The following is an 18,197-nucleotide window of genomic DNA, read 5'->3' as shown; positions in this document are numbered from 1 at the left end:
GTATGACCCATCCTCCAACTTACGAAAACCAGTCAATTCTCGTCCTATAGCAGTATGGAGGGCGGTTTTAGCTGAGCTGGCACATTGACCGTCTGACGTGGCACGCTGACTGGGAGCGACAGTTGGTGTGGGGTTAAATGAGACGGAAAAAAGGGCGCGTGTATTATCACTTCTCCCATTCTCCTCAGTCGAAAACCCTAGATCGAGCTTAAGCGAACCGGCGGGCGACCTCGAGGGCGAGCTGGCGGCGGCGGAGGGCTCGACGGGGGGCACGACATTGGGCTCGGCGAAGGGCGAGCTGGCGGCGGCGGAGGGCTCGAGGGGAGCACGCCACCGGCTCCGGCGCAGGGCGCGGCCGAGGCCCGCTCGCAGGGCACGGCGGATGCCGGCTAGGCTAGGGGCGGTGCGGAGGCATCGGTGCAGGGCACGGCGGTGCATAACCTCGGCCGACATGGGGCAGCTGACAAATCAATGAGTGGCCAGGTAAATTTCTTTGCCTTTTGGTGCTGGTAGTATTGGGATTGAGGATTCCGTTATTTAAGTTTGGTGGAGGAGGATGATGTGTTGGAGTCGGTGTATATTAGGAGTAGTTTAGTTAGTGCTTTTGCTGGATCTGTGCAGATTGGGGCTATTTTATTCGTTTGCTTGCAGAAAAGATGTGTGCTTTGTTTTTTTTGCATGTTTAGGACAATTGTGGGTGGAGCTAAGTCATTTTTTTATTGCATTTTGCATGTTAGGATAAGGCTATTGAAGGCATGGACGTGCTTGATACTCTTGTGGTGAGGTTCCATATGAAGGGTGATTTTGTGACAGAAGGAAGGGAAAAGAGCTATGTAGGTGGTGCGGAGGCATTGTTTTATGTAGCTAGGTAGAAGGTGACATTGAGTGGGATTTTTGCACATTTGCGTGAGCACTGCAGGGTGTTAGAGGGCACACTTTTGCACTGGCTTTTTCTAGGGAAAGATATCCAAACTGGGATGCGTGCTCTACTGAGTGACAAGGTGTGCCAATTCATATCAGACTGCATTTGTGAGGGAGGGGTTGCATAAGTGTACGTTGAGGAGCCTGAAATAGTGGACTTATGTGATGATTCAGACAAGGATAGTGATTATGAAGCTGACATGGAGGTGGACGGTGAAAAGGAAGAGGATTGTGAAGAAATTGCTGCAGATGTTGAGCCAGAGCAAATAAAAGGCAATTGTGTGCAATAAACAGTAACCCAAGAAGCTCAGGGTGATACAAGTGCACTAAAGGGTAAAGCTGTGCAAGAATGTGATGAAGATGAGAGGATGCTTGTGGTTTATCACCCTGATTCTGCCCCCTTGCTAGTGTGCCACCCTCTGAAAGTGAAACTGACAGTGATTACATCCCAGGAGATGACTGCCCTCTGATGATGATGAAGAAACAGTTGAAATAGAGAAGCATTTTAAAGAGGTGAAGAAGAAGGTTAAGACAGCACAGTTAGACATCTTGGATGATGTGTTCTTTGTGGTAGAGAGGTCCAACCCTAGTGACAGACCAGCTGCAGATGAGGGGGATGAAACCCCTTATGTTGACAGTCAATATGATGACTCAATTGAAGAAATTGGCAGTGATGGAGAGGTTAGGATAAGGAGAGACAAGCACTGTAACGCCCCGATTTTCGTTCGGGAATAAAAATCAATTAATACATTTTCTAGAAATTAAATAAAAGTTAAATCAACTTAATCAAGTGAATTATTGAGGGAATTAAAAATTTCCTTTAAAAATTATTGGCCGGGAATATTCTGTAATTTTCTTTGTGCCCTAATGTACTCCGAAATTTTCCGTGAATTTTCGGAGCTCGAGAAATAGTTTTAATAGCACAAAGATCATTGCATCAATTAAAATAAAAAGAAAACAAATAAAATCCTCCTTCCTCTCTTTGGGCCCCTTTCGGCCCAATCCCTCCTTTCTCTCCCGCGGCCCGCGCGCCCCCTTTCTCTCCCTCTCGGGCCGGCCTCCTCCCTCGGCCCGCTCGGCTCTCTCTCTCCCTCAAGTCCGTTCTGCGTCCCCAGCCGGCCTCTCCCTCCCTCTCTCTCCGACAGGTGGGACCCGTGGACCCCACCTGTCATCCCTTTCCTCCAGCTCCAACTGCCGCCATGGCCGCTTGAGCCACCCCACGACGCCGCTTCCTCCGCGCGCCTCCACGCTCCCGCGCGCGTGCAGACGTGGTCCACCCCACGTCCTCCCCTTCCTCCACTTTCTTCCCCATTTCCCCCCCAAAAATCGGCGCCGTTCGAGCCCCACTCGCCCACGTCGCCGGAGCTCCATCCGTCGGCCGTTGCCGCCTGCCACGGCCACGATCTCCCCCTCCGGGGCCTATAAAAATGCACCCCGACCTCCCCTCATCCGTTTCCCCAACTCACTGCCCCCTCCCGCGCGCTCTCTCGAGCTCCCCACGCCACTCCCGTGTGCCGCCACACGCCGACGACCCTCCAGTCGCGCGCCGTCGCCGCTTCCGTCGCCCCCGCACTGCGCCGCTGCCACCTATAGCATCGCAGCGTCCCACCGCACCCCGGCATCCGCTCCATTTCCCCTCCCCGCCTCTGAAACACCGTCGCCACGCGCACCACCTCTCTCCACCGTTTTTACCACCTCCAGCCGCCGCTTGGCGCCGCTCCTAACCACCCCAAGCAGCGCCGCCACCGCCGCTCGCTTCGCAGCGCCGAGGAGCACCTCGGCCGCCGCTTTTCACGGCCAGGATCCCGCCGGGACACGGTTCCCCTCGCGCCGGTCCTTCCAGCCGCCGTCCGCCGGTTCCCGCTCGCGGAACGCCGCCGGGCCGCCGTTCCGCCCTCGTCCCGAGGAGCGCCGACGCCGAGCTCCCTGCCTTTCCCCGCCCCTCGTCGCCGCGTCCTTGGTGAGCTCCTCCTCTCCCTCCTTGCCTCCCTCCTCTGTCTCCCGTGCGCGCTGCCGCGCCGGTGGCTGCCGCCGGCGACCACCTGGCCGTGCACCGCCGCCCCGCTCGTCTGGGCCGCCCGGACCCCCCTTGTCGCACCGCGTCGATCTCGTGCGCCGCCGCCGCCCATGCGTGCCACCTCTCCCGCGCCGCCCGTCGGTCGCCGTCGCCGGAGACCGCGCTACCGCCGCGCCATGGCTCAGCTAGGCCGGCTTTGTGCCGTGCTGTGCCCCAGCCGCGCCGCCCCTGGCCGCCCGATCGGCTTGGGCCGATCCGGACCGTCGGTTCCCGTGGACCGGTGGTGGACTGCCTCGGTGGTCCCGGTCCACGGTGGACCGGCGCCCTTGTGCCGCTGACCGGTGGGGCCCGCTTGCCGGCGCCGCCCCTCCCCTTTGATGACGTCAGCAACCCTCTTTTCCTTTGGAAAAATAAATAATAATTGCGTCATAATTCGTTAATAATTCTAGAAATTCATTTAAATGGCTCAAAACTTCTAAAATTCATATCTAATTCATTCGAACTCCGAATTGAGCCATTCAACTTGCAAAATTCATCTAAAATTGAGCTCTACATGTTTGTTTACTTTTTATGTACTGTTTCCTTGGTTTTTATTAGAGTTTTTCCTCGTTTTGCGTGCCTGCGTGTAGAATCCGTCGTTTCGGAAGATCACGGTCGCAAGGATAAGAGTTCGGAAGATTGTTTGAAGAAGCAAGGCAAGTCACACATTCCCCTTGAGCATGTTGATCCCAATTTATAAATGTTTTACCGTTTACAAATAAATATGCATGTTTTGCTAATTACATGGGATCCGGGTATTACCTATCTGCTCGCTTGTGCCATGTTTACTTGATATCTGTTCTTTGTCAACCTTGGGTAATAAATCGACTAGCTCATGTTACTTATGTGACCTAGCTAGAACTATATGCTTAGCCATGCTTAATTACCACTAGCTCAGTTGATGGGGTAATTATCGTATTAGACCTTTTAGTATCTAAATGAGCTGCGTGCTCGAGACATCTGGCCATGCTTCATGGTCGTAATTATCCAACTAAAATGCGACTGAATGGTGGGCTGTGGGTGCATGGTTTTGCTGGTCGCACCCATGGCAGTTAAGGACCGGTTCGCGGGATGCCCTGGAGAACTTATCATACTTACCACAAGCCAGCGTGGGCAACGGCTGGGCTTGTAGTGTAGCTTTCCTCTAGTCGACGCATCCAGGCAAGGGTGGGCGTAATGGAGTGGGGCGGGCCCTGCGACGGCCTCTGTCGCTTCCGGATTCACCTAGGCACGAGAGGGGACTGCCCGTTGCCCGCTGGGGATGGGGGTGAAACCTGAGGTGTGGTGTGCTTGGCTAGAGGGGGTTATGCGAAGGGTCCTGTCACGGCCTCTTTCCGGTATGTCGTGGTGGCATGTCGGCGCACGGAAACGTGTCGTGGGGCTGTGTCTTATGGGTACAGTTGTACACCTCTGATCAGAGTAAAACTATTCGAATAGCCGAGCCCGCGGTTATGGGCGGTCAACCAGATTCACCGTGATTAGTCCCATCTTAATAAATCGACCCAATACATTGTAGTTCAGGTGGGTTGGTTGGGCCTGTTCAACGTGGTGTAGCGTTGATCAGTGGAGATTTAATGTTACTTTAATTACTCAACAGTTTTACTGTTTTGCTCAATAAAATGTTTTACAACCGCCTTTATGCAAATAGCCACAAACCATCCTTGTATCCCCTTGCACATCTGCATCGTTGGTGTGGCTTGCTGAGTACGGTGGTTGTACTCAGTCTTGCTATTATTTCCCCCTTTTCAGAAGTGTAGTGCTTCTGAGCTGAAGATGGAGTTAGAGGACCAAGGCTCAGACCCCAGTTGAGTTTTGCCTGTGGAGTGGAGCTGAAGCTCCGCTAGGATCGCCTTTTTCCGCTGCTGTCGTTCTGTTTCGGTGTGAGGACTAAGTGCCTCTTCCGTAAGTATTTTACGCTTTATTTACGTTTGGAACTGTATATTACTTGTCGTTTTGTGTACCCTGGCTGGTCCTGGACAGGGATTTAATACGCAAAATAGTCTGGAAATTTGGGTTAAATTTCTGGGCGTGACAAAGCACCCTAGGTACAAGAAGAGAGAAGGGGTGCTTGTATTTGAACTAGGCATGAAGTTCAATGGCAAGAAGCAATTTAAGAAAGCCATGACAAGGTATGTCCTTGCTGAAAAGAAGGTGGTTAATTTTATGAAAGATGATCACAAGAGGGTTAGGGTCACATGTGACTGGGATAGCTATCCATGGGTGTGTTTATTGTCCAAGAACTCAAGGTCAGATAGTTGGCAGATTGTGACTTATGAGAGTTTGCATGCATGGTCCACCAAGGAGGGATAATAAAATTGTCACAACTGGCAGGATAGCTGAGAAATACTGGAATTCATAGCTGCCATCCCTTCATGGAACTTGTCACACATGAAGGCCACAGTACAAGAAGAGATGTTTGCTGAGGCCTCTATTTCCAAGCTGAAGAGAGCAAAGTCTATTGTGATGAAGAAACAGATGGATGCCACAAAAGGACAGTATCAGAAGCTGTTCAACTACCAGCTTGAGTTGTTAAGAAGTAACCCTGGGAGCACAGTGGTGTTTTCTATTGGACTAACTTTTATGTTTATGTAGGGAATTCTAAATGCTATTGAGAAATGTGCCCCTGAAGCTGAGCATAGGAATTGTGCTAGGCATATCTATGCAAACTGGAAGAGACATTTCCCTGATAAGCAGTACCAGAAGAAGTTCTGGAGATGTGCAAAGGCCCCATGTAGAATGCTTTTCAATCTTGCAAGAGCCAAGCTAGTTCAAGTTACACAGGCTGGAGCCCAGGCCATCCTCAACACCCATCCACAGCACTGGAGCCGAGCCTGGTTCAGGTTAGGTTCCAATTGTGATTCTGTTGACAATAATATGTGTGAATCATTTAACAAATGGATATTGGAAGCAAGGTTTTTTTCCCCATAATCACAATGCTAGAAACCATTAGAAGGAAAGTAATGGTTAGGATAAATGATCAGAGGAAGAAGCTAACTAGATGGACCACTGTGATTTGTCCAGGCATACTAAAAAAACTGAATGTGTACATCATTGAGTCTGCTTTCTGTCATGCAATCTGCAATGGTGACAATAAATTTGAGATCAAACATCATGACAATAGATTCACAGTCCAACTAGACATGAGAGACTGTTCTTGTAGATATTGGCAGTTGGCTAGGTTGCCATGCCTTCATGCGATTGCATGCATCTACTACAGAACAAACAACCTAGATGATTACATTGCCACTAGCTACTCTGTGGAATCATTCAAAGCCACATATGCACATTGCCTAGAGCCAGTAGAAGGGATGTCTGCCTGGCCTGAGGATGATAGGGAGCCCCTTACTGCTCATGGGTATATCAGAATGCTTGGAAAGCCAAAGATAGAGAGAAGGAGAGAGATGCATGAGCCAGCAAAGCCCACAAAAATGTCCAGGTTTGGCACAAGGCTGAGATGCAGCAAATGCAAATTAGTTGGGCACAATAAGTCCCGCTGTGGGAAACAAAATAGTGGGACGGGTCCTAGCACAGGAGGTTCTAAGCCACCAACAACTCAGAATCAGCCACCATCCATTTAGAATCAGAACCTGGTTCTGTCTAACACAACTCAAAGCTATGCTCAAAGTAGAAGAGGAAGTCAGTTGCACTAAGTGGACAGAGTTCAAGCCTTCAAACCATGCCCAAAAAAGCTAAGACAAAGGTAATTGTGTTGCACTGATTTTACTTCCATATGCATGAAAAATACCATTACTGCTGCTGTGTGTCATACTGTCTTACTTCAATATGTGTTGTACTGGTTTTTTTGCAGACTCCTATGGATTCCTAGAACAAGGTGAGGGTGAATGCCAAGGCCAAGGTTTCTGCCCAACATGGTGGTTCAGCTAGGATTGATCTACAAGCAATTGTTCCTTATTCACAGAGTTCTACCAGTGCATCAGTGAGAGTCACTTCAGGGAGTGCTTCTATCTGCGTGTCAGCTGAGGAACCTGCATATGCCAAATCAAGGAGGAAGACAAGCGGTGCCTTGCTGCTATTGCCATGGGAGTCTGACAAACTTTGATGAAGATTGTAACCTTGTGATGTTATGCAACATGTGTGTTGCAGGGCATGCAGCCCTTGTATCCAGTAGTACTATTGTTTAGTCCAGATGTTATGCAACCTTATGTGCTGTTTGGCTGTGATGTTTGGCCATGTATCAAGTACTCTGTCTTTTGTATTGTTTGGCTTCCATTTAGGAACCTGTATGAACCCCTGTCAGACATATTTATGTGCTTATTGCCAGACTTTTGCTTCATACTTGTCAAATTGCTACTATGCTGCTATATGTGAAACATTTCGGTTCCATGCAGATTTTTGCTTCATACTTGTCAAATTTTGAGTTCCATCCTGATATTTGTCAAATTTTAAGTTCCATCCTAATATTTGTCAAATATATATCATTTCATTTCATTTGACAAATTTTGAGTTCCATCTGTCAAAACTATTTCCTTTAGGACCACAACTGTCAAGGTTACAGATAAGGTATACCCTCTATCCTTGGATATACGTTGTATACCGAGACGGTATACCCGCGCGTATACGGATAGTTCCTGTATGCGGTAAGGAAATCTATCACGTAATAGAAACGAAGTCCACAGATAGAAAGAATCCTACTCGGATAAAACTGGGTCGTTACCATATCGTGAGGGGTCCGATATCTCCGAGTTCTACTTGGAGATCAATTGATCCGCGGTATAAAAGGGACCCCCCGGGTAGGACCTAAGTCATCGAATATCACTGCCAACACATCCACCACAGCCTACAAAGCCGGAGCCTACAGGAGCCAAGTCGCCGGGTGATCTAGTCGAACCAACTCGACTACGATCTCGTCGATATCATCGAATCCCACTATTCCCTTTGTAATCTGTGATTTCCATCATATAATCCCATATCAACTGGATTAGGGCTATTACCTACAAAGGGGCTTGAACCAGTATAATCCCTGTCTTTTATTTTGCTTGATGTCGTACTACGTAGATCCTCGTTCCAACGTACCCCCAATACCCTCTATATCCTGTCTACGGGTATCCCCCGTCAACAACAACAGCAACCATTCAACCATTCAACCATTTCTTTTCATTAGGACCACAAGATTGCAAATTGTGACTTTCGTCCAATAGCAACCATTCAGCCATTTCTTTTCATCACTTCACAAGATTGCAAATGGTGACATACAAGTCCAGCGTACACAATGCCACTTTCACCTCACACAATTTAGCATTTCATCAAAAGACAACATTAAGGTCCAAGCATTCATACATTGCCAGGGGGGGTTCATCCATACATACATGGACAGCATACAAAATGTGCTCATACAACATTCATACATTTCCAGCTTTCCTACATTATACTCTTCCCAAACATGACAACAAACAACACAAACACACATGCCACACTACATATTACCATAATATTTCTCTCTCTCTCTCTCTCTCCACCTTTCTATTCCTATCTTTCACACAACACAATTCTTTCCAAATTTCAAAGCAGTTTTGCCTAACTGCTGCAAGCTCAGCCCTTGTTTCTTCAATCCTATTCGTATCCTCTACCAGACGCTCCCTGCACTCCTCTACCTCCTGCCGCAGCTGGTCCTTCTCCATCCTAAGCGACATCACAGCATCTCTCAGGTCATTCAACAACTCTCTAAGAAAACTGCTCGTCAACTTGTCGCACCAATCAAAAAAATCACATCCCCCATCCTGGAACAGTAAAACCTAACATTGAACTCACCAAATCCAACCAAAATCGAACCAAAAAAACCAAATCACTCCAAATCGACTGCTTACCTGAGCATTGCGACACTTAAAATACCGCCGGCCAGGATTATCTACGCTCCAGGATATCCATCTCGCTGCTTTCGCCTTGCAACGACAGAACACCGGGGGTTGATACTCCATTGGACCTACCCGATACGGGACAGGAGCAGGCCGTCGAGACGAAGAAGACGACCCGTCGCTCCTTGAGCTCGCCATCGCTGCACCGCCCTTCCCCGAGCCCTCCGCCGCCTCACGCCTTCCCCGCCCTCGAGGTCGCCCGCCGTTTCGCTCAAGCTCGATCTAGGGTTTTCGGCTGAGGAGAACAGGAGAAGTGATAAATACACGCGCCCTTTTTTCCGTCTCATTTAACCCCACACCAACTGCCACTCCCAGTCAACAAGGCCCACAGTGGTCAGCGTGCCACGTCGGATGCTCAATACGCCAGCTCAGCTGAAACTGCCCTCCATACTGCCATAGGACGAGGATTGACCGGTTTTCGTAAGTTGGAGGACGGGTCATACCTGGTTTTGCGGTCAAAGGACGAAAATCGGACTGGCAACAAATAGAGGGACCCAAAGTGAACTTATTACTTTTAGATTTACAGACATATAGTTGGCCAAAAGGCCCACAGCCCGATGGCCCGGCCCATGGTATGGAGATTTAGCCCGGCCTAAGCACGGTATGGCCTAACTGTTGTCCGGGCCATGTCGGTTCGACCTAATCGTTGGGTCGTGCCTAGGCCTCTTCCTCGGTATGACTTGCCGGCCCGGCCCAGCATGGCCCAACGATAAGCATAACCGCGACCCGACATCCTCCACTCCTGTAGGCCATAGCTTGTCAGTGGCCGGCCCAGAGAGATGAGGGAGGCAATATAGACTTTATTCTAGCCATATGTAAGGTGCAAAGAGATGAGGGAGGTAAAATAGACTTTTTCCAAGGACAAGCACGTTGGGCCCATCATGCCTTTTGGCAATAGGTGCAACCCGCGTGTGGGAACAGCACGACATGGCGTGTCGGTCAGGCCATGCTGAGCGACCAATTTGGCCATATATATATATCACTAGAACTTCCTGGATAACTTTAATTGGAGTTGATCTTGGCAAAATTTGCTATAGGACACTGAAAAATCTATGGCTTTTGCTACGAGACACCCAAAAAACGCATATCTTTTCGTGGACATCATAAAAATATGATAATTAGCCGCTGGACACCCCTCACATTATTTTATTATATTCGGGCTAGATGGAGAGAGAAACTTAAGTAAAAGGCAAGTTTGCCCTTGGGCCAATGTTGTTTAACCCAATCGCGACATGTTTGAAGGTTGAAGCAGACCCATTCGCCCGTTCAGTCTCATGATCCCCTCTCCTCCAAACTGTAAGTTTAGGTGCGTTGATGACAGTGTTGCAACGAGCTGCATCGAGGGTGGCGAGCACTAGTGAGGGCGGCTGTGGTGACGGCGGATTCAATTGGCGCTTTCATATTCGAGGAGAGCGGGGCGGCAGAATCAAACGGCTATTCAGGCAGCGGGGAAGAATCAAGCAGCAAGATAGAGTGCCCACCGTTTTCTTCACCCTAGGTCACCACTTTTCGGGCGACTTCCTCCTGGGAAACGACATTCCAGCGACATCGCCTGCGACCCTGAGCTCACATCTCTATCAATGCTGACCCCGTACCGCTTCAATCCACCACTGCCCTGACTAGAGCTTGCTAGGGGTGGCAATTTCTCCGTTGGGGCCGGGGGCCAATTTTCACCCGCGGGTGAGCGGGGACAAGGCCCCGCATGTTTTCGGGGACGGGGGCGGAGATCTATCGTCAGCCACTCGCGGGTGACCCAGCGGGTCCCCGGAGTATAAGATAAGCGTCAAAATGTAGCCTATTCCAACAATACAAGCCCAGTTGGCCCAATAAGTGAGTCATGTAAAATCTAAACCCTAATTTCTCAATCCCCACATCCCTTACTCCCACTCCCCTCACCCATCCTCCACAGCCACCACCGCATCGCCTCCGCATCCGCTAGTCGCCGCGCACCCGCGCCGCCTCTGACTTCGCTCATCGCCATGCCACTGCCTGTCGCCGCCTCCATTCGTTGCCACGCCGCCGCCGTCCCTGCACCGCCTCTGCCCCTTGCCGTCTTTGCTCCGTCTCCGCCCGTTGCCGTCTCAATTCCACCTCCACCCATCGCTGCACCACCTCCGTCCGTCGCCGCACGACGTCCGCCTAGCCACGCCTCCTCCTGCTGGCGCACGGCGACGCCTCCACCTGCTGCCTCCTCCCGTCACAGCGGGCCCCCGCTCGGGTGGCGGGGCCCCGGAGGGGCCGAGGACGGGGTTTGATTTCGACCTGGCCACCAGTCCGAGGACGGGGCCAGGTGGACCCACAAAGGGGCGGGGACGGGGTTGGTCCAGCCCAACCCGGCCCCGCCCCGCCCCGTTGCCATCCCTAGAGTTCGCCACCGTTGACGCAGCTTGCCTCCGCACCGTCGGTGCTGCCCCGAAACATAGGGTTATAGCAAAGGGGATCGAGTGTGTGGGGAGTGGGTCGGGTCTGGTTGGAACCAGTGGCAGTCATCTTTACAAGCCGAACGACCCGTGGGACAAAATGGTACTTTCAACGTTCTTTCTCTCTCCATCTAGACGTGATATAATAAAATAATGCGAGGTGTGTCTAGCAGCTAATACCACATTTTTGCGGTGTCCACGAAAAGATACGTGTTCTTTGGATGTCTCATAGCAAAGACCACATACTTTTAGTGTCCTATAGTAAATTTTGCCTTTAATATATCTAGCAATTATGCCCATACGTTGCAAAAAAAAACTAAAATTATACGGAGTAGTAAACATTAGATGATTTGGGTATATTTTCTATGATATAGATCCATGTCAATTCTATGGGTTCAACATAACCTTCATCACAATCTAACGCATAGACATGAGCAATGCAAATAATCCTAAAGCAAATTTCAGCAAAAGGAATAGCTAAAACGGAGATACAACAAAAGAAAACGGATAAACTGAAAACCGAATAGAGATTCATATGACAACAAATCATTTATAATGTTAGAAAATTGGAAGTGAGAAAAAGCTTGTATTTATTTTTATTTAAAGGGGCGCGATAAAAATATTGGCAGGGGTAGGTAGACAAAAGTGCTAGGGGCTTGGACTTGTAGAGTCACTGTCACAGGCAGACGATAGAGTGTGAACGACGAACGAACGTTCATGCGCGAGAAAACTGCCTATCTACCATTCCAAAAGAATGGATTCGTTGAAATACCATCGCTAAAACAGGCTTCAATAAAATACCACTCTTAACCACGATGTATTAGCTGAAATGCCATCTTGGACTATTTTACCATTGGGGTTCTTCTTCCTCCCCCAACTCCTCATCTTCTAGTTCGACGCCCTCGGTGGGGCGGCCATGGATGAAACGACGGCGCTCGCTACTTACAGCCAGCCGACGCGGTGGAGGCAGTGGACGGCGACGGTGACGCCCGTTACTTGCGCACTTGCCCGACGTCCTTGGCGGTGGTGGTGGACGGGGATGGGGGACGGCGACGCCTGTTTCTTCCACCGGTGCTTGTTTAGCGCCCTCGCGAAGGCGGAGGTGGACGGCGACGACGCCCTCGGTGGCGGTGGTGACGATGATGACAGCGCCCGTTAATGTTGCTACTTCTGCTCTTGCCTGGCCCCTCGGTGGTGGCGGTGGATGGCGACGGCGGCGGCGACCGCTACTCCCATGCCAGCCCGGCGCAATGGCAACGGTGGATAGCAACGGCGCCCTCAACTAGCGGCCTCGGTGGCAGTGGTGGACAGCGACGATGACGCCCGATACTCTCGCGCCTATGCCCACCACTACTAGTTGCAAAACTCTTCTCCTCGTCAACTCAGCTCTTCTCGCAGCCATGGGCACCAGTGATGTGTATGGAGGAATACGAGCGAGGAAGAAGTCCAGGGGTAAAAATGGTCTAAGGCCTGTTTAGTTGGAGGGACTAAAACTTTAGTCCCTAAAGTAAAACTTTAGTCCATTCACTTTAGTCCCTAAAGTCCCAAACAGGGGTGACTAAAAGAGAATAAAAGTGTATTAGTCAATTAGTCTCTATGGGAGGAGCGTATAGAGACTAAAGTTGCTTCTTTCCACCCACTGCCCCACGCACAACCCTCTCTTTGCATGATTTTAGAGGTAACATGGTCCTTGTACAGTGTAATTAATGACCTTTAGTTCCTTTTAATCCCTACATCCAAACAGGTATGGACTAAAGGATCCAAACACCCTCTAAGATGGTATTTCGGCCAAGTAGTCCTAATTGAGAGTGGTATTCCATCGAAACCCATTTTAGTAATGGTATTCGAGCGAACACATTCTTTTGCAATGACAAATATGCAATTTTCTCATCATGCGCATAGCGAGTCAAACAAAGGACGAAAGATTGACGAATGTACGATGAAATCGATCTGGACTTGCGAATCACAATGATGATGTTCATGAAGTCACTTGATGCTATATGCATTTTATCTCCAACAAAACATGGACTTTTCTACTGTATGTTCTATATAGCATACAATTAAGAAAACCAAATAAAATATAGTACTCTGTTTTTATCACCATGCATATCAAAGTAACATCAGTGTAATTAACAATACACGTTTGCTTACAAAAAAACATGCACGCTAGAGGTTTCATAAGAAAGTCTTAATTAAAAGTCATAGTTATAATGATAATAGCGGCAGTCGATGCATGGTTCTCTTATCTAGCTGTTTCAATCCTGACAAAGAAAAACGCCCATCACAACAGTACCAACAACGCATCCAGAAGCAGCCGCCGCAATCACAATCCTGTTTTGCCTCCTCCGAAATGCCACCATCGGTTCCGCTACCACTCTTTGGATTTAGAAAGAGTAACAAAAAAAAAGAAAACAGATGTTATTTCAATAAAATATACAGTAAAAGACAATTACAATGCTTTTATATAGCCTCTTACCGTGCTCTCTCATTGATGTTCTCAAACATAATGCGAGCGTCCTCCTCAGCATTATGGAAAGTAAGGGGCTTAATCTTAGGATTTGTGTTGCCACTCAACTTATCCTACAGTTCCACACATGAAGAGTAAATATAAGTTAGACAGTGGCTTATCCTACAGTTCCACACATGAAGAGTAAATATAAGTTAGACAGTGGCGAATCCAAGATGAAAATGGAGGATAGACTCAAAATTAGTGAAAATACTTTATAAATAAACAATAGGAGTGTTAAAAGTATATAGTGTTATGCAAATCAAACTTAACATATACTACACGATTGGATGGGCCGGAGAAAAAAAAGAACCTCACCGATACATGGTGTATCCACTTTGCCATTAATCAAATACTTTTCAAAATACGCAGAACAAATCACTAAATAGCCTCATTTGATCACTACTATACTTTTTATTGACTGCCTCTGTTCAATCGCTGTGGCCTGTGGATAAAAAGCATAGCTCATCGTTGTTGTCATCATTCTCTCCAGCGCAACTCCAAGCCGAATGGACCATCGTTCTCACAAGAGATGGGCCAAATTGGGCCACCTGCTGGGCATTAATTTTCCCCAACCAGCAGGCAACATGGCAGCAATCAAAATTGAAAACCCAAACCCTATAACCAATTTGAGCTGCCTGCTAGCGTCATAAAAGGGGGGCCAATTAACTGATTAATCAGTATCCCCGCAAAAAAAAAAAAACTGATTAATCAGTAGATAATGAGAAACAATTTTTTTGTTGGGATAGGGCGATGCCTACGCTCGCCCCTCATGTGGCTCCTCCACTGCAACTCATGCTCATGCAGAGCACACCTTTGGCATAAACAAACGGAACATGGCTGTGTATATACACCTTTCTTGGTGTAGAGTCTGGGTTTTAATCCATTATCAGAAAACGAAATAAGTTACCTTCAGAAGAGACAATCTAATAAGATCCTAGAACAATTAATAGCCCAACATTGTATGGCCCGGGTGAATCACTAAAGCCGCAGCTATCTCTCCCCAACCCTCTACAGCCCAACCATATACCAGGTTAGAGCAGCTACCAAACTTTCAGTATTCCACCCCTGTTTATATCTCTTGTAAATCCACCCCCATCCCTCCCTCTCTATATCTGTCTCTCTCAATCCTTCTTTCTTTTTATAACCTTGCAACCTTAAAAAACTCTGTAAACCTCATTTCTATCAATTGAATGACTACAAGGTAGAGCCGGCTCTACCTTCTTACGTCAAAAGAATTTGAAAAGTTCATATTTTTTTTCTCGCAGGGTGCAGAAATAACTCTACAGGGATACGTTGCAGTCACATATGGTTGATTATAATCATTCTCAAGACAAATTAATTATTTTTGAAAAAAAAGACTGATTTTTTTCTCGAAACTAAAAACTCGGCGAATCGGGGTCTAATTAAACTGCATGGGGTGATTGAATAGGGAAGACAAAGATAATTAGGGAGGAGGAGGAGGAGGAGGAGGGAGGGGGAGAAGGGGAGGGAAGACGAAGAACACCTCGGGGTGGAGGGAGCGCGACGCCGGCGCCCGGCGGAGGGTGGATGCGACCAGCGGCCTGAGCTTCCCGGCGAGAGAGCGCAGCGCCTTAGCCATGCCGACGGCTTCCGGTTGCGGGCGTCAAGATCTCGGGAGGGAGCGAGGCTAGGGTTTCGCTCGCTTTCATCTTCTCCTTTCTCCTTCTCCTTCCCCTTCCCCTCCCTTCCCCTTCCGCTCGCTGTCGTCTGTCGCGCACGCACCAATCAACAAAACTTACGGCTATAAGCCCGGTCTATAGACCGTGGTCCCACCAGTCAGTCCCCAGTCTATACAAGTTGATTAGAGAAAATTGCTTTTTTAAGCCTCCAAAGTTAACGTTTTTAGATACTTTTCCCTCTGTTTTGTTTATATTTTTTTAAAAAACTAGCAAAAGTGCCCGTGCGTTGCAACGGGTGATTACGGAGTGTGTATATTAACCAAAAGTGTTGTTTGGTTTATCAAAAGTGTCTGTGCGTTGCAACGGGAAGCGTACAGATCAGAAAAATATGCAATTAATTAAAATACAAATTCGCTGAAATATTTGGTATTTTTAAGTAGGTATGTGTATAATTAAATAAATTTACAAGTAAAGCAATTGTGACAAATAAAATGACATGGTTAAATTTAATTTTATTAAATTCTCCATGATTAGTTAACGCTCTTAGAAATTCTATTGGAATTTTCAGAGCTTAATTGTTAATTTTCATTTAACAATTATTTAATTGGAAAAAGAAAGAAAATACTTCCTTTTAGGTTTGCTTCGAAATAAACACATTCAACAACTATAATTGTAATGCTTCTGAAAAAATAAAGTACTAAAAATGAACTTCTTCTCTTTTTCTTCGGCCCGAGAGACCTAAAATAGACTTATTTCCGTCCCTTGCCGGTCGGCCCATGGCCTTTTGTGCACGCGCAGGCGCAGTTCCCCTCTCCAAGCCGCAACCTGGGCTTGGGCCGGAAAAGTGGCCTCGCTCTCAATCCCTCTTGGGCCGATTTCGGCCCGGCCGACACCGGCCGTCCAATCTCTAGGGTTTAGATCGGACGGCCGAGCGTCGAGATCGGGGAAACAAAACCCTCTCCCTCTCCTCAGTCGCCGAAAAAACCCTAGCCCATTCTCTCCCCCCCCCCAATCGACCCAGCCGCCACCCCCGCGCCCGACGCCGCCTCTCCCCACCGGCGACACCGCTCCCTCTCCCCATCTCCCGCCTCTCCCCCTCACCCAAGCCGGTCACCTCCCCCGTCACCGGCGCCGTCTCTCCCACCACCGGCGCCGCTTCTCTTCCCTTCTCCCTCCCTTCTCGCCGGCATGGCGCAGCAATGGCGGGGTACGGCGTCAGCGGCGTCCGCGCTCCCTCTCCCGCTCTCCTTCCCGTCTCGCCGGCACGGCGCAGCTGCGGCGGAGACGGCGGCGACGGCCGTCCCTCCCCCTCTCCCTCTCCCCGTCGGCCTAGACAGCGACGACGCCTTCTCAACGGCGGCGTCGACGGCATCGGCTTCGTTCGCGGGTGGATCCGTCGGCGGCGTCGGCCACTGTGGGTGGATCCAGCAGCGGCGGCTCCCTCCACCGCCTCTCTTCTCCCTCCGGCGGCGGTGGTGGCGTCGGCGGCCGCCGATTTTTTTTTTTTTTTTGCAATTTTTTTCCATGGCTATTGCTAACCGAATCGGATTGCGTACGAACGAGACGAAAAATAGATGTGACGAAAGGAAAAATACGAATATTTATATTAGTTATTATAGATATAGATTTGTATAATACTATTGTCTTATATCCTATTTGTATAATACCATGGAGGTTGAACTTGCATGTTTGTATAGTGATATATCACATGTTAATACATCTTCTTAATTTTTTTTAATTTTTACCCAGTGCTAAGTGCTATAAGGCTGCATATGATTCTTTGTTATGTGCCGTGATTCTTTATACTATGTATGTATATATGCACTTGTTATCTTGGTGATGCCAACCGAATAGGACTTGGACTTGTATAATTCAAACCAATTCCTATTCGGCCAAAACAGAAACAAAGTCCTAGTCAGCCCAAACGGAAATGGATTGGAGTTTGTTTCCTATTTTTATGGAATCAGACAGATTTTTTTTCCCGATTTTTCTTTTACCGCATCGATGGAATTAGATTCGATTTGTTTTTTTTATCACGTCGCTTTTTTTTAAACCGTGCCACATATAATATGATTTGATTTTTTTTACCGCCACATATAATTCCTTTTTCTTTGGAATCAGACTGTTTTTTTAAAAAAATTTCGCCCTTTTTCTACTGCGTTGACAGAGTCGGATTCGTTTTTCTTTTCCCTTATTTTTGCCATTTTTCTGGATCGGACAGATTTAGTTTTTCTTTTTTTTTCCGGTTTTTTCGTCCGGTTTTTTTGACTGGACAGATTTGGTTATTTGATTTGATTTTTTTACCGCGTCACATGTAAATCCTTCTTTGGAATCAGACATATTTTTTATTTATTTCGCCCTTTTTTTACCACGTCGACGGAGTCGGATTCATTTTTCTTTTTCGCCTTTTTATTCTGGATCGGGCAGATTTGGTTATTCTTTTCTTTTCCGGTTTTTTTTCGCCCCGGTTTTTGGGATCGGACTGATTTGTTTTTTTTCTTTTTTTCGCCCGGTTTTCTCCGTTTGGTTTTTCTTTTCTTTTTCCGGTTTTTCTTCGCCCGTTTTTTTTGATCGAACAGATTTGGTTTTTTTTCTTTCTTCTGTCCGGTTTTTTTCGCTCGGTTTTCTTGATGGACGATGGAAGTACCTCTTATTTTTTAAGTAGTAGAGAGATATCCGTGTGTTAGTAAACTAAAATTATAATAAATATAAAAATATTATCCGATTAGGGTTTAGTTTTACATTATATGCGCCCTTTAATAAAATATATTCGTAAAG

At 47.9% G+C, this 18,197-nt stretch overlaps 1 protein-coding gene and 1 non-coding gene across 2 annotated transcripts; one reads left to right on the top strand and one right to left on the bottom strand.

Annotated features, from left to right (window-relative positions):
• The first annotated feature begins 755 nt into the window (after window positions 1–755).
• On the top strand, window positions 756–7,271 carry LOC9268276 (uncharacterized). Its single transcript, XR_010742513.1, has 5 exons — window positions 756–798; window positions 1,096–1,194; window positions 1,403–1,602; window positions 5,570–6,677; window positions 6,786–7,271. It is a non-coding gene; the product is annotated as an uncharacterized protein (transcript).
• A 6,073-nt stretch (window positions 7,272–13,344) lies between these two features.
• LOC4342358 (uncharacterized) lies at window positions 13,345–15,518 on the bottom strand. The gene is made up of 3 exons (XM_015792295.3): window positions 15,284–15,518; window positions 13,747–13,850; window positions 13,345–13,646 (listed from the first exon to the last, which is right to left on the bottom strand). Exons 1-3 carry the CDS (start codon window positions 15,377–15,379, stop codon window positions 13,526–13,528), a joined length of 321 nt encoding a protein of 106 aa, XP_015647781.1. The 5' UTR covers window positions 15,380–15,518; the 3' UTR covers window positions 13,345–13,525.
• Window positions 15,519–18,197: the final 2,679 nt, after the last annotated feature.

The sequence above is a fragment of the Oryza sativa genome, chromosome 7 (assembly GCF_034140825.1).
Source record: "Oryza sativa Japonica Group chromosome 7, ASM3414082v1".
NCBI classification, from domain to species: Eukaryota; Viridiplantae; Streptophyta; class Magnoliopsida; order Poales; family Poaceae; genus Oryza; species Oryza sativa.
The sequence above is the reverse complement of the archived record's forward strand: the minus strand, read 5'-3'. Positions and strand labels throughout refer to the sequence as shown.

Excerpts from the sequence above, each read along its gene's own strand:
- LOC4342358 (XM_015792295.3), bottom strand. The coding sequence starts at position 15,379 with ATGGCTAAGGCGCTGCGCTCTCTCGCCGGGAAGCTCAGGCCGCTGGTC. Across the intron at positions 13,851-15,283 it reads CGCGCTCCCTCCACCCCGAG|GATAAGTTGAGTGGCAACAC; the intron begins GTGTTCTTCGTC and ends GTGGAACTGTAG. Across the intron at positions 13,647-13,746 it reads AACATCAATGAGAGAGCACG|AGTGGTAGCGGAACCGATGG; the intron begins GTAAGAGGCTAT and ends CTAAATCCAAAG.